General features: G+C 38.8%; 1 protein-coding gene across 1 annotated transcript in view; it reads left to right on the top strand.

The window, feature by feature from the left end:
* ERO1B (endoplasmic reticulum oxidoreductase 1 beta) overlaps window positions 1-16,335 on the top strand; it is a 56,160-nt gene that overhangs the window by 30,626 nt on the left and 9,199 nt on the right. The window contains exons 7-13 of the mRNA XM_077751736.1: window positions 2,808-2,928; window positions 3,053-3,099; window positions 7,212-7,223; window positions 9,307-9,333; window positions 12,934-13,026; window positions 13,196-13,442; window positions 14,226-14,295. Of these exons, the coding sequence (XP_077607862.1) occupies window positions 2,808-2,928; window positions 3,053-3,099; window positions 7,212-7,223; window positions 9,307-9,333; window positions 12,934-13,026; window positions 13,196-13,442; window positions 14,226-14,295 (617 nt within the window). The remainder of the gene's footprint in view (window positions 1-2,807; window positions 2,929-3,052; window positions 3,100-7,211; window positions 7,224-9,306; window positions 9,334-12,933; window positions 13,027-13,195; window positions 13,443-14,225; window positions 14,296-16,335) is intronic.

The following is a 16,335-nucleotide window of genomic DNA, read 5'->3' as shown; positions in this document are numbered from 1 at the left end:
CTGAGTACACTGTAACAATGCATCACTGGCAGTCTGGGATCGAGCTGGTGATGGAGGGTTGTAGGCTCAATCTTGAGTACTTTTTTCTCCGTATGCAGCAAAAAGCCTACGCGCTAGGTTGGGGTACCAGCACTTGTGTGTTTTCTAGGGGGATTTCAACCTGTGTATGAGCTGTACCCCCAACACCCACCTAGATGTCATGAAGTTCTTGGCAGTACCAGTCGGGGTGACCAACATTTTCTTCTGTAAATGGACACATAGTAAATATTTTAGGCTTTATGGACCATATGGCCTCTGTCACAGCTCCTCCGCTCTGCCCTAATGGTTTGAATCAGCAAATGAACACGGCTTGTGTTCTCATCAAACTTTCCTTACAAAAAGTACACAGTAGACTAGATGTGGCCTTTGGGTTGTAGTTTGCTAAGGTTAACAAGACCCCCTTTTTCATGATTTGAAAAAGTACTAAAAATTTTGAAACCACTCGATTTAATTTAAGGGAATATACAGTAAGAACATTGAGAATGTAAGTTTTAAATGAAACATATAATTGACTTGATTCTTGTGATTTGTCACTGCCTTAGCATATATTTTTTTATGTTTATTTTTCAGAGAGAGAGAGAGGGAGGGAGAGAGCGCATGAGCAGGGAAGGGGCAGAGAGAGGGAGGGAGGGAGGGAGAATCCCAAGCAGGCTCCGTGCTGTCAGCACAGAGCCCAACACGGAACTCCATCTCCCAAACCATGAGATCATGACCTGAGCCAAAATCAAGAGTCAGATGCTCAACCGACTGAGCCACCCAGGCGCCCCCAAATACATTTTATTTTTTTATTAAAAAAAATTGTTTTTAAATGTTTAGTTATTTTTGAGACAGCAAACAAAGGGAGGGGTAGAGAGAGAGGGAAACACAGAATCCAAAACAGGCTCCAGGGTCCGAGCTGTCAGCATAGAACCTGCCGCGGGGCTTGAACCCACGAACCGCGAGATCATGACCTGAGCCGGAGTTGGACACTTAACCGACTGAGCCCCCAGGCGTCCCTCCAAATGCATTTTAAATCATTATACTGTAATATCTGAATCTTTTTGTTTTTTCCATATTGGTTGGTTAGTTGCTTTTGTTGGGTGAAGAGGCTGATAGCAGTCCATTATTTACGTTTGTAGATGAGCCTACAAATGTGTAGGCTTACATGCACACACACGTTCTTTATACTTGTGTACATACGTATATGTCCATGGATATAAATGTTTATGATATGTTTAATATTTGTCAATGTTATAATCAAATCAGTTTTGCAAATGAGTTTAACCATGAACAACTCAAAGAAATTAAAAATCTATGACAGAAACTAGCAAACTGTAAAACTTTTGTTTGAACTTCCCTATAAAAGTGGCATTTTGATTAACTTCATAATTTGAATATTTTTTGATAAAGATTTTTAAAATGATTGTTTTTAAGTCTTGAATCAATCCATATCCTTGGGCAGTTTCTGTTCATCCATCTGTAAGTTACCTATTTTCTCTGTCTCAGGTTGTATAGTGGAATATCTGTATAATGTTAAGGCTAGAAGTAGAGGCAGTATTATTTGTGTTTCTATTGTCTGTAAGTTAAATATAACTCATTTAGTAATGACAAGTTGTAATTATTTTTGTATTCTTCCTACTTCCTTACAAAAGCCAGATAGTTCTTGGAAGGTACAGATTAGGATGCCATTTTCCTCTTAATAGTTATGGATAATCTCCGTCTATGGTCACTGAATGGTCAATGAATATTGTTGGCTGACAGGAAGATATACTGTTAGGTAATGAAAAGAAGAGGGGCTGTATTTTAATGACCGCATTTGGCCGCTGTTTTAAGTCAGTGCCCGTATGTCTACTATTGATTTGATCTCATGACACCAAAAGGGAGGAAACATACAAATAAAGGGATATATCTGTGCCCACATATATAGGGCTTTAGCTTACATGTGTTATGGATCATACATTTGTGAAGCAGAGTCAGTACAATTTTTCTACAGGCATGAAAACACGTATTTCCCTTTTCTACCCAGAATGGCAGCCTTAATAATTAAGAGCATTTTGCTTTATCTTTTGTATCCCTCAGAGATCTCTACTAAAATGTCCAAGTAGTGGAGATCTAGTAAATACTCATTTGGATTTTAACACAGAAAATGTTTATTTAATTTTAAATGTCTTAAATTCTTGAAGTGGTGCCTATTAGGTATTGGCTTAAGAGGAAAAACACTCTAGTGTGTTAATAGTAGTAAAAATAAATTATGTGCATTTTTTGAAACTAGAGCATTGTGCAGCTCTGTAAGTGATCAAATTTGAATCACAAAGTTATTAGGCCATTTATTTTATAAGTCAAAAGTAGAGAGTAGCAGGAAAATCTCTCATTTTAGTACAATATATGCTAAAAAAAATGTTTCCAAACGTGTGTAAGGTGGGTGTATGCATAGGGAAGAAATCAAATAAAATACTAGAACAGGTTATATTCTGTTTGGTCATTTCGATCCTGAATGGTTAAACCAAAAAAAAATGATGAGTGCCTCTAAGAAGGTGAGCCACGTTCTGTTACTGAAGAGGGTATCCAGTGTCTGAAGTAAAGGGGGGACTTGTTTTTTCCTCTCAAGTGTAAGTTATCCTGGGTCAAGTATAGTCACAAGTGTGCTAACCATTCTACCATTTAAGTTGAGGTTACTTGAAAAGTGTAGCCTTTCTCTAACCTCTGGGTAGTTCTGCTTGTGTTATAATGTGACATTTCAGGTACCTGGTGACATAGAGATGGTTCTTGTGAATTGTTTTCTTGTTCAGATGAGCGATCCCCAGCTGCTCAATATGTCGACCTGTTGCTGAACCCAGAACGTTACACTGGCTATAAAGGGTCCTCTGCATGGAGAGTGTGGAACAGTATCTACGAAGAAAACTGTTTCAAGTAACTGGAGGGCAAATGGCTAAAGGGAGGATGGAGGAAGAGGGGTATGGTTCTGTGGGGGGTAAAATTACATAAAAAAAAAATCAAACCATTTTATGTTTGAGTTTCACACTTGCTTTTTCAGGCCTCGATCTGTTTATCGTCCTTTGAATCCTCTGGCACCTAGCCGAGGTGGGTGTTTCATACATTTTCATGCTTTTTTAGAGATTACTTACAACATGTCTTTGTAACTAAACAAACTTTGAGCAAATTTTCAAGTATTTTATGTTTTTTTCTTTAAAAATTTTTTTTAATGTTTTATTTATTTCTGAAAGAGAGAGAGAGACAGTGTGGGCAGGGGAGGGTCAGAGAGATTTCAGAATCTGAAACAGGCTCTGAGCTGTCAGCACAGAGCCCGACGCAGGGCTCGAACCCACAAACTGTGAAATCATGACCTGAGCTGAAGTTGAACGCTTAACCGACTGAGCCACCCAAGCGCCCTGATGTTTTTCTTAATTTGGATGATCAGAAGCATAAGATTAGTTCATGGGGTGCCTGGGTGGCTCAGTTGGCTAAGCATCTGACTCCTGATCTCAGCTCAGGTCATGATCTCACGATTTGTGGGTTTGAGCCCCACATTGGGCTCTGCACTGTAAGCCTGTTTGGTTTCCCTGTCTCCCTCTCTCTCTCTGCCCCTCCCCCACTTTGTCTCTCTCTCTCTCTCAAAATGAATATACATTTGAAAAAAAAGTATAAGATTGGTCCATAATTGAATCTCAATATTTCTACATGTTTTATTTAATTATTGACATTTATTTAGTGCCTGATATGTGCCAGGCCCTGAAGTAGGAGTTCTGTGTGAATTAAATCAGAATATGTGAGTAATGCATACATATCAGAGGTTTCCTGGGGAACTCTTTTTTTTTTTTTTAATTTTTAATATTCATTTTTGAGAGAGAGTGTGCAAGTGGGGGACGGGCAGAGAGAGAGGGAGACACAATCCAAAGCAGGCTCCAGGCTCTGAGCTGTCAGCACAGAGCACGATGTGGGGCCCAAACCCACAAACTGTGAGATCGTGACCTGAGCCGAAGTCAGACGGTTAACCGACTGAGCCACCCAGGCGCCCCTTCCTGGGGAACTCTTAAAAATCTGCATTGCCAGGCCCTATTGTGTACCAGCTTAAGTCAGGATCCTTAGGATTAGCCCCAGCTGCTGTTTTTTTTTTTTTTAAACAGTCCAGCTGATTCCAGTACGCAGGCGAGTTTGAGAACCAGTGGCTCAGAACGCAGACTTCAGGTGTGCGTCCCAAGTACCTAAGGGCCTTGTTGAGATACAGGTTCTGATTGTGTCGGTCCTGGGTAAGGCCCAAGATTCCAACAAGCTCCCAGGTGATGCCCAGAGTGCCTGCTGGTCTGTGCCCCACATTTGAGTCCTAAGGACGTAGAAGAGTTAGAGAGCTAAGAGCATTGCTCTTAACCTGCACCGCCCGACGTCACCACTTGCCACACTGGGCTGTATCGAGCACATGAAATGTGGCCAGTGTAGAACCTAGTTTGACAGTTTACTTAATTTCTTTACATTTTAAAATGGAAGAAGTGTAAAATATTTTTGCCATTAAACAGAACTTTATCCTTTCGATAGGACTGCCTTAACTGTTGCCTCACATAAGTACAATTGTTGTAGTGCATCTATACTTTTTACTTTTTAAAACGTGGGTATTAGAGGGGTGCCTGGGTGGCTTAGTCGGTTAAGTGTCCGACTTTCGCTTAGGTCATGATCTCGCGGTTCGTGGGTTCGAGCCCCACGTTGGGCTCTGTGCTGACAGCTCAGAGCCTGGAGCCTGTTTCAGAGTCTGTGACTCCCTCTCTCTCTGACCCTCCCCTGCTCATGCTGTCTCTCTCTCTCTCTCTCTCTTAGAAATAAAACATTAAAAAAATATTAAAACGTGGGTATTAGAAAAAACTTCCCACATGTGGCTAAGTGTTATATTTCTATGGGACAGCGTTGCTGTAGACAGCTGGAGGTTAATCAGTGTAAAACTGCTGGGCACAGCTTCAGTCTCTTCTCAACAAGGAGCCAAATCCTGTTTTGATGTTTTCTTTAGACCAGGATTGATTTAACAACTGGAATTTCCTGGTCTAGATTTGTATCTTTAAGGCATCTCTGAGAGCCAAAGAGACTTTAAAGGCTGACTGAATGGACTGCTTTTAGATACTCTTTTACAACGTAGCAAGTGTTCTTCTCCAAATCCGTTCTGACACTGCCAGGAGAAGGGAATTGGACCATGAAAAAGGTGTGCGTGGTTTCTCATCCTTTGTCTGTTTTGCCATTTTGACCTTATAATTTACTATAAAAGTAGAAACACGAAAGTTATATAAAGTAAAAAGAGAAGGCTCCCCCCACACCCACCCTGGTCCACATACTCTTCCACAGTGCAGAGCTTGAAAGGTATTCTTCCAGGCCTTTTCTGTGATTACTTAGGGTTTTTTTTTTTTTTTAAGGATTGGAGTTAAAACATTTTTAAAAGTTGAGGTATAATTGACATATTAATTTCAGGTGTTCAACACAACGTTTACCTATTTGTATATATTCCAAAAGGATCACCATGGTAATTCTAGTTAATATCTGTGACCATATGTAGTTACAGAATTTTTATTCTTGCAATGAAAACTTTTAAAATCTACATTCTTACCAACTTTCAAATATGTAATACAGTGTTACTAACTGTAGTTGGCAAACTGTTCATTACATCTCTAGGACTTACTTCTTTCGTACCTGGAAGTAGGCACCTTTTGACCACCTTCACCCATTTTGTCCACTCCCTACCCCCTTCCTCTGGCAATCACCTGTCTGTTCTCTGGATCTGTGACTTTAGGGAGTTTTGTTCTGTTTTGTTTTTAGATTCCATGTATAAGAGAGATCATACATTATCTGTCCTTCTCGGACTTCTTTCTTTCACTCAGTGTAATATCCTTAGAGTCTATTGATGTTGTCACCAGTGACAGGGTTTCCTTTCCTTTACGGCTGAGTAGTATGATCACTTTTTTAATTTTTTTTATTATTTTTTTTCTAATAGTTTATTGTCAAATTAGTTTCCACATAACACTCAGTGCTCATCCCCACAAGTGTCCTCCTCCATGCCCATCCCCCCTCCCCCCACATCCATCAGTCCTCAGTTTTTGTCAGCATTCAAGAGTCTCTCATGGTTTGCCTCTCTCCCTTTCCCCCACCATTTCTGCCCTTCTTCTCCCCCTTGTTCCTCCGTCAAGTTCCTCCTAATCCTCCTATACGTGCAAACATATGATATTTGTCCTTCTCTGCCTGACTTATTTCGCTCAGCATAACACCCTCAAGGTCCATCCATGTTGCTACACGTGGCCAGATTTCATTGTTTCTCATTGCCATGTAGTATTCCATGGTATAGATAAACCACATCTTCTTGATCCATTCATCTGTTGATGGACACTTAGGCTCTTTCCATGTTTTAGCTATTGTGGAGAGTGCTGCTATGAACATTGGGGTACATGTGCTCCTATGCATCAGCATTTCTGTATCCCTTGGGTAAATTCCTAGCAGTGCTATTGCTGGGTCATAGGGGAGTTCTATTGTTAGTTTCCTGAGGAACCTCCACACTGTTTTCCAGAGGGGCTGTACCAGTTTACATTCCCACCAACAGTGTAGGAGGGTGCCCGTTTCTCCACATCCTCGCCAGCATCTAGAGTTCTCTGATTTGCTCATTTTAGCCACTCTGACTGGCGTGAGGTGGTATCTCAGTGTGGTTTTGATTTGTATTTCCCTGATGAGGAGGGATGCTGAGCATCGTTTCATGTGTCTGTTGGCCATCTGGATGTCCTCTTTGGAGAAGTGTCTGTTCATATCTTCTGCCCATTTCTTCACTGGGTTGTTTGTTTTTCAGGTGTGAAGTTTGGTGAGTTCTGATCACTTTTTTTAAAAAATTTATTTATTTTGATGGGGGAAGAGAGAGAATCCCAATCAGGCTCCCCACTTAGCACAGAGCCTGATGCGGGTCTCAGTCTCACAAACCATGAAATCGTGACCTGAGCTGAAGTCGGACGCTCAACCAACCGAGCCACCCAGGGGCCCCCAGAGGCTTTCTAAAATTTATTGTACTTTGTGGCCTCCATTCTTATTAAGTCTAATTTTCAGGATGACTGACCAAGCTTCATGGTATGATTAACCGTTTAACACACAGAAAGTTTTAATCTGATATTAAAGTAAATAGGTTTAAAATCTGAACTATGGAAAACATTTTCTAAAATCCTGTTTATTATTTTCTCTTTTAGGAGAAGATGATGGTGAGTTAAAACTCTTATGTTTGGGTTTGTGTTTATGTTTTAGTGATCAAAATTAGATTTTTCCCTCTATTCAAAAGAAAATGTTTATCCTATTTTTTCAGAAATTGCTACCAATGAATGGCGACGAAAATAAATCTTTTCTAATATAAATTTACCCTATGTTTAAAAAACATAAATTCCATCTTAAATGTTTAGTGTAGAAACCAGGATTACATTCTAAGTTCCCCATTTTCTGGTTATTGTAATCTACTTGAATATGTTCTGAAGAAATGGAGAAAAGTTAAGATAGTTTTACCAGGTAGTTTGTCTTGTGACTTTATTTTCTTATTGTCTTTGTAATTTATAACCTCTGTTATAATAATGCTTAATCTGATGAATAGTAATTTATCAACAATTGATTACTCCAGGTTACCAAATGATTATCAGTCATAAGTTGCCCCCAGACAATCAAAATAGTTATTTCAAATGGGTGTTTACTTCTCTGTGCTCAAGGCAGTGATGAGCATTGTGCAGGATAGAAGGATGTGTAAAAGACAATGCCTTCCAGAAGCTGACAGTATGTAGCAGCCATGACAAGCACTAACATCAGTAATGGCAAAGAAGGGCTGCACATATATAATAAAGCAGTAAGCAATCTAGCTCTTCAGAGGTGGGACAGATCCTCTCCCACTGATCTGGAGGCTTAGTGGAGGAAGTGGCAATTGAGATGAGTTTTGAGTAATGGGACAGATTTAGGCTGATAGAAATTGGATCCTGTGTGCTGTTAGGAGAAAATAGCATAGACTGAGGAGTTGAAAGGGGAAGAATCAAGTATGTTTGGGGAGACCCTGTTAGCAGCAGGGAAGACTTCACGTGGGAGTAGTTTAAGTTCGGAAGAGGAGTGGAGGCCAGATTATTGAGGATTCGGGAGCTCAACTTTTCCTGATAGCGTTTGGGGTTTCTTGAGTAAACAAGTTGAGATTATGGTGAATGGTCCTTAGGCAGAATGTGTTGAGTAAGTTCATCTGTGGGAAGATGTTTGTGTAGTTTTGCGAAGTGTGAAGACTCTCAGGAGACACAGTTGTTCCCCACCATCTAATTTATCCCTGAGACTCCTTGCTCAGCTCATCTATGTGTTGAGGTTTTCTTCTGCTTTGCTTCTCTCTTGTAAAATAAAGATCGATAACTCACAAAATCTGTTTTGATGAACTAGATTGATGTTAATTGGCTGCCATTTTATTTTCCTGTCAGAACAGCATTGGTCTAGAAATAGCTCTTTTAGCATTAGTACACAGGTAAGTCAGGTCCCTCCATATTCTAGGCATTGATGTTTCTGAAAAATCATTTAAGTATTAAGGGATTTTAAAATTACCTCTTGAAATTTAGTAGTCCTAGATCACTGAGGAAATGGATCTAGCTTTACTGCTCAGGAAAAAATGGAATAATTACTAATTTGATTTTTTGTATTATAATTCACTGTTTTTTTTCTAGAATTTTTAAGGCTGTTATCATTCAAAGCAAATTTCAGATTGTTAAACTCTTTCACCTCCATACTTAGGGAGGGTTAAGGCTTTTTTTTTTTTAATTTTTTAATGTTTTATTTATTTCTGAGAGAGAGAGACAGTGTGAGCAGGGTAGGGTCAGAGAGAGTGGGAGATATAGAACCTGAAACAGGCTCCAGGCTCTGAGCTAGCTGTCAGCGCAGAACCCGACGCAGGACTCCAACCCACGAACTGTGAGATCATGACCTGAGCCAAAGTCGGACACTTAACCGACTGAGCCACCCAGGCACCCCAGGGAGGGTTAAGCCTTCTAATGAATAAAATTACATAATATTTTGACAGAAAAGTTTTCTTAAAGATTTTACTTAGTGAAATATCATTTATAAGAAAATTCTCCCAAAGTTACTTAAATTACTTTGGGGCTTTATTTTCTAAAATCATATGCCTAATTTTCTACTTCACATGAAACAGTGGCCATTTCTAGAGATGTTCCTTAATCTGTTGTAGGAAATATTTTATACACTTAATTTATTCTGATTTGTAAATGACTGTTTAAAATATTTTAACCCAATTCTATGTGTATGTCTTTTTTTTTTTTAAAGGAGAATCATTCTACACGTGGCTAGAAGGTAAACTTACACATCTGCATTGTAAATTTATTGGTTTCCTATAAAAATGTATGAATTTATTGAATATATTTTAGTAAGTTCAGGATTCATTACCTAGATAACTAATTTTGACAGTGTTTGAAAGAAAATAACATATTTTAGGTTGTTGTATTTTAGGATATAATTATTTGAAAATTTTGTGGCTATTTGTCAGCCAAAAATAACCAGCATTAGGGAAAACATACAAGGCAGAGACTGTCAGGTTTTCCTAAGTGGCTCCTCAGTGTTATTTTCATTCTGTTTATACCACTCATCCAGACTGCTTTTCTAGTAACCATTTTGCAAATTTACTTTGTAGATAGAGACCTCCTTTTGGGAAGGAAGTACTTTATATATATATGAAAATGAGGGAAGGTAAATTTGATTTCAGAAGATTTTAAACCATGTTTACACATGTTAATATAGTCTAAACTCTTGTAATTAAAGGATAAAGCAGTTTAGATCCAGTAGATACTTTGCATTCTTACATTTTCTGGTGTTGAAAATATAAATGCTATTAATGGAAAGCTGAAGCATTCCAGGATTTTAACAACTTCAGTTAAAAACTGGATATATGATGCTTTTTAAATATTTGCCAAATTGTCATTAATTTATGAAAGCAAAAATTAAAATGTACCAATGAAAGATAAACAAGTTGAATGATACAGGAAAGGGTAACCATATAGGAACTCTGCAGAGTTAAACTAATACTTTATTTTATGTTTGCTAATTGGTGATGTTACCTTGTGAACATGATTTCTCTTTTTTTAATGACTTTATTTTTAAATGTTTATTTTTTGGATAGACAGTACAAGCAGGAGAGGGTCAGAGAGAGAGGGAAATAGAGGATCTGAAGTGGGCTCTGCGCTGACAGCAGCAAGCCCGATGTGGGGCTCGAGCTCACAAACCACGAGATCATGACTCAAAGAGTCATGAGTCAAAGTTGGACACTCAACTGACTGAGCCACCCAGGCACCCCCTGATTTCTCTTTTTTAATGAAGTGTGTACATGTATTGGCCATTATTAAGGTGAATATTATTGATGTGCCAGTATTACTAGGATTTATATTGATAAATGGCTTATGTGGAAGAAGATTTCTTAATTTTATTTCATTAGCTTGTATTCTGAAGCTACAAATTGTGAAAAGTAGCATTTAAGCTTAAAAGAGGTGGTGAGGGACTCTGAAGATTGATAATGGAGGATGAGAATGAAATTTATGGGCAATATTGAATTCTAGAGTGTTCTTCGTTAGCCACTTCTCTGGGGTCCTGCTGATGGGAGTCCCTGAATATTGATACGTGATTTCAGAGAACACTCCTATTTATGGGCAACTGATTCAGCTTTTCTGAGATCTAGTTTCCTCATCTGGGGCATGAGATCAACAGTGGCCATCCAGTTCACCTACACTGTAGGTGTAGCTGATGCCTGTAAAAATGCCTTTGAAAATCACTAAACAATGTCCAAATATCAAATAATACTGTTACAGTAAATCTTTTGTGAGAGAGAAAATTATATATCAGTGTCCTGTGATTCACTTATTGAGGAAGAATTTGAATGAAATTAAATCCAAAAGAAAGAGAACCATTCTCTCAATTGGATAGTTGAATTTGATGTGTATTGTTAGAAATAGAGGGTGGTAAATTTTGCCTTAGTAAATCAGCTTTTGGAGATGTGACTTCACAGTATGACTGTGGGGGCTTTGTCACACCTGGCAGCAGACTGTGGGCCGGGATAAGGTGTCCAGCAGCTTCCCGCAAAGTGTGCTATGTGTCTCATTGGTATTCTCCATTGGCACATCTTTTATTATTAGAATTTACTTAAAGTTCCCTTATTTTCACAGTTTATGGAGAGACCTTTCTACTCCTTGCTCCTCACTCTTCACCCATCCCCATTCCAAGTAAGGGGCTCTGTAAATTAGAATGGTCTCCTAGTCTGTGTTCTTAGTGTTAGGCATGTGAATTTTCACAAGCTTTGCTTTGCTTTGCTCTTCCTGTTTTCCTTTCTCTGGTCTTTAGACATTTTATTGGCTTGTAAGCACTGCTTAAGAGAGGTAGGTTAGAAGGGAAAGAAAGTGAACTTCACATTTGATCATTTTGATACTAGAAGAGAAGTTAGCACGTAATATTTTATCAGACTTGTTCATGATGTTTCTATCCCTTGTTACCTTTCTATATACCTTGTTACCATGAGCATTCAGACTTGGCCATGTACTTTTAGGAGGAAGCTGCAAAAAAGAACTTAAGTTCTACTTTTTGGTCTCTATCCATGACAATGGGAATATTCTAGCAAAAATTCTAAACTAGCGAATGAGATCTCAAAAGAATTCTATTTTCCTAGTAGAAGCTACTTGCTTCACAGCCATATAGGATAGAACATAGGGTACATTGAAGATCTAAAACACCTTGGGGAAAATGCAAAGTAAGCCGCCTGCATACTCTTAACGTTTTTAAAAAATCCCTCAGCTTACAAGGGAGGTTATTTCTTCCTTCCCACTCTTGAAGCTCATTTTCCCCCCCCAACAGGGAGAGTTTACAAAAAAACAAAAAGCAAAAATGACAGAAACAAAAAAAATTCTGTTGGAGAAGAGAAGGAAAAAGCTAATTGTTCTACATTTAGTGGATTCTTAAAATCTGTGTTTTTGCATTTTTATCTATTCCAAAATTTTGCTATAAAGAATATTTTCTAGAATTTTTTCTTTTTTGTGGTGAAATATATATAACAAAATTTACTATCTTAAATACTTTTAAATTTGCCATTTAAATATGCATAATATAAACTTTACCATCTTAACTATTTTAAATTTAGTGGCATTAAGTACATCCACAATGCATATTACTCTTGTACTAAGAGTGAAATGGAGGTAGAGGTAGGGTAGGGTAGTGGAATTATCTAGACCTCTGTTTGAGCAAAAGCCTGCATGGCTTAAGAATGCTACATAAAGTCATTTTCCATCCTATGCCTGCACTCCATCTGATATGATTCCACTCACAAATAGCACACTTTTTTTCTTGGTTGAAATTCCTGGATTACTGTTTTCCAGGTTTTGGCTCCTAACCGTGCACCGTACAGTCCAATGCAACTGGAGAATTGTAGGGGTGGAGGATTAGTAAAACACTAAAGACTGAGGAAGAAGAGAAATGGGCTGCAGTCTCTTCTTCCTCCACAGTCAAGTACGTTCAAAGAAACGACATCCACGGGGAAGGGAAAAGGAAAAATAGTTACTGTTAAGCCAAAGCAGTGACTTTATAACTACATTTGCTTCAGGTTAGCCCAACCTGTGAAATGTCTGTGGCCACTGCTTTCCGGGTAGCGTGGGAACTTGCCAAGTACATCCGTTCTGCTTGGACCTCCAGAGCCCAACATTTTCTGTCTCATTCTGCATTAGGTTATCATATTCATAACTCCATTTTGAAGTCAGAATCTTCCAGGGAGAGAATCTTGATCTAATCATTTTATGTTATTCCTTGATTATTTTTAATTTCCTTGAACTTTAAAAATAAGCCTATATACTGAATCTTCTTGATTCAGTATTTCTGTTATCTAAATGGATGTGATTTCTTTTTCAATTTTTTTCTGAATAGGTTTGTGCCTGGAGAAGAGAGTCTTCTATAAGCTTATATCAGGACTTCATGCTAGTATCAATTTACACCTATGTGCAAATTATCTTTTGGAAGGTAATCCCATTTTTATGTAAAAATCTTGCCTTCTATTAATGTAAAAATTGTTGGAGGGGGGATATATATATGTGTGTATATATATTCTTTCTATATATATAAGGATATATATAGAGAGAGAGAAAAAAATCTTATTAAAGGTACACTATGTATTTCTCTTTCTCTCTAGAAACCTGGGGTAAACCTAGCTGGGGACCCAATATGAAAGAATTTAAACGCCGCTTTGACCCTGTGGAAACTAAGGGAGAAGGTCCAAGAAGGCTTAAGAATCTGTACTTTTTATACTTAATTGAGCTTCGAGCTTTATCAAAGGTCGCCCCCTATTTTGAGCGCTCAATTGTTGATCTTTACACTGGAAATGTAGAAGAAGATGCAGACACAAAAACCCTTCTACTGAATATCTTTCAAGATACAAGGTAAGAATTGAGTATCAGCGATCTGCAGTTCTGCACTCTGAATATGAGTGAGGTAGTGCTCGAAACGCCACAGAAAATGATTCCTGGAAGTTAGTTAGGAGGAGGAGGGTTAGAAGTGAGAAGGGAAAGCTCAGTAGGTCAGCAGACCACAGAGCAGCCTACACACACTTGAGGATGATAGCCTGTATTTTCAAACAGAACTTTACATTTTCTGTCGTGTCAAAGTTTAATGCTATTTTTATGTATTCTGCCAGTTTTGTTTTTTTCCAGTTGCTGCTATAAGTGTGATAACATGAAGAAGGTAGATTCCTGAGGGAATGTTAGCTTTGCCTTCTAGAATACACCCTTTTTTAAAAATGCTGAGTTAGTAGAATTTGAGTTTACTGGTTGTTAAAATGAGTGCGAAGCAAAGTTGGATTAACAGGTGTTTAACCTCTGTGTTAAATTTTAAAACCTCTTTTTTATAGAGTGTTGCACATGTTTCAGCATAAATTGCTATTAAACTCTTTTTTTGCATCATTTTTTATTATGTAATTTCTTTAAAATATTAGTCTTATAAATTACAGAGCCATTTTTATGTTGCTTTACTCTTTTATTGAGTGGTTTTTATGGAGTAGTTTACATGTGAGCAGTTTGCCACCTTCCTGTGTTACTGAACTTTACACACGTGTAAATTATGAATTGTAATTGTAAGTATTTGTACAAGGGATTTCCACCTGCCCGAGCTCCCCTACGCAGTACTTGAATTTTCGTCTGTAACTTGCAGTCTTGTCATTTCACCAGGTCCTTTCCCATGCACTTTGACGAGAAATCCATGTTTGCAGGTGACAAAAAGGGGGCCAAGTCATTAAAGGTAAAAAGTTCTAGATTGGCGGAGAGGGTGGGGAGAGAACTTTACGGGCTGTGTTTTAATCCCATCCATCTGAGCTCTTCCTGTCCTGTTTACCATCCTGTTGAAGTGGGTCTGATGGGATTTTACTACAAATGACACAGAAAGCCCCTTCTCCAGGCTTTTCAGGTCCCTTCCCTCCTTTCTGGTCTGGTCAACTGCCATTGACTCCGACCAGCGAATGTGGTCCTTTTGCAAACATAAAGGTCTTTTTAAAGGTCTTCCCTTGAGAACAAGTTTTCTTACTTTAAAATCACAGCATGTCTTACTGTTTTGATTCTAAAAATCATGAATTGTTAGCCATTTTGAAGGCAATACTATCTTTTTCTAAAATTTATTTAATAGAATATCTTCTGGAATGTTCCAGTCTCTGGAAATATTACTTTTTTGTCTTTATGGACCGACCTAAAAGGCAAAAGATGAGCTGCTAACCTAGGATATCAGAGGGAGACTGTATTTTAGGAACCGTATCAGACTTCATGTGAGGAGCTCTTTGTTTTCCTCTGCCTACAGTATATTAAGGAATATATTGTACCCTTAACATGTTCATAAAAATAATTTGAAATGAACTGGCAAATAGTCTTCTTGTACAACTCCACAGTCCTTTATAAGCAGTTCTGAAATCCAGAAAGCTCCAAACACAGAAACATTTTTCTTCTGTTTGGTGCAAATTAATTTGTTAGCAAAACCTGACCGGAACTGATACATGAGTATTCATAGCATTTTTTAAAAATCCCGCTGTGTAGGAATATTCTTACATTTTGCAACAGAAACATTAATGTATTTGATTACGAGGCTTTGCCACACACTCTGGTGGGGTGTTTCATAACAGATCATGTATGTACCGTATTTCTGAAATCTGGAAAATTCTGAAGCACATTTGGCCTGGAGATGTTTTAATTATGGATACACTGCAAGAACTGCTAACTTAGCCCTGAGTGATGCTTCACTCTGGTAAGGGCTTCCTGGGGCTTCTGAAAGGAAGCAGCTTAGTCACAACTGTGTTTTAATATTGGAAGGCTGTTTTTGTTTGATGATTATTTTAGGGGTATGTTGCTGTTGCGGTATTTAATACTTTGTTAATTTGTTTTTGTAATGCATATTTTCTAAGCGTTTATACAAATGTTATACTCTTGGGTAACCCTGGGTCTTTTCATGGGGGAGGAAGGCGGGAGTGAGAAAGGAACTAGCTTTCAACTAGAGACCGCTGGAAATTGTGTTTGCTGTTTTTCAAAGGTGTGTAAAGGAGAACTCCGTTCACTTTTCCATCTGCTCCTAGAACATGAACTACATGAGAATGGAGAGCAGAGGCCTCGTGTTCTTTCTCTCGCCTTGCGGCTGGGATACTGCTGCTTAGGGACCCTGTGGGCAGCCGGTGGGGCTTCTGGTGGCCAGAGTTTTCGGGCCGCTTGCCTCTAGCTTCATACAGTACAATGAAATTTATTTTCTACGCTTGCCAGATGCAGAAGATGAGGAAACTCTGAACTAGTGTTAGCCTCAGAGGAGTCTGGTCTTAGGGTCCTAGAAACCGTGAGGTAGAGTCCCTCCTGCGTAGGAAACACGTACAGCACATTACAAGGCCCAGGTGGGCAGCCGTCCCTGCAGAGGCTGACTAGCAAATGTGGGGAGCTGTGTGACCACACCCTGACCCAGCCCTGGGATCCTCGGTGCCGATGGAGCACCCGTTACCATGTGTGGTTTAAGGGGAAGGATGAACATGGAGCACTGGTCTAAGGCCAGCTTTCCGATGTGGCCTCACACAAGCAACACGTGAAAAATCGGCCAAATGTAATAGATGTTTACCCCTGGTTGTGTGCAGATACCAAATTGAGGCAGCAGTGAAGTTCCTTCAGAGCAACACCCACATGTTACTTACTTTCGTTTCTTCCACATTGCATTCCTTTGCACAGAGTAGTGCCTCAATAAAACATTGGAGTTAATATGTAGAATGACTTGTATAAATTTCTATGGTTAGTTTTATGTGCCGTGGTATGCCATACAAAC

Source organism: Crocuta crocuta, unplaced genomic scaffold, assembly GCF_008692635.1.
Source record: "Crocuta crocuta isolate KB4526 unplaced genomic scaffold, BGI_CrCroc_1.0 scaffold59-1, whole genome shotgun sequence".
NCBI classification, from domain to species: Eukaryota; Metazoa; Chordata; class Mammalia; order Carnivora; family Hyaenidae; genus Crocuta; species Crocuta crocuta.
The sequence above is the reverse complement of the archived record's forward strand: the minus strand, read 5'-3'. Positions and strand labels throughout refer to the sequence as shown.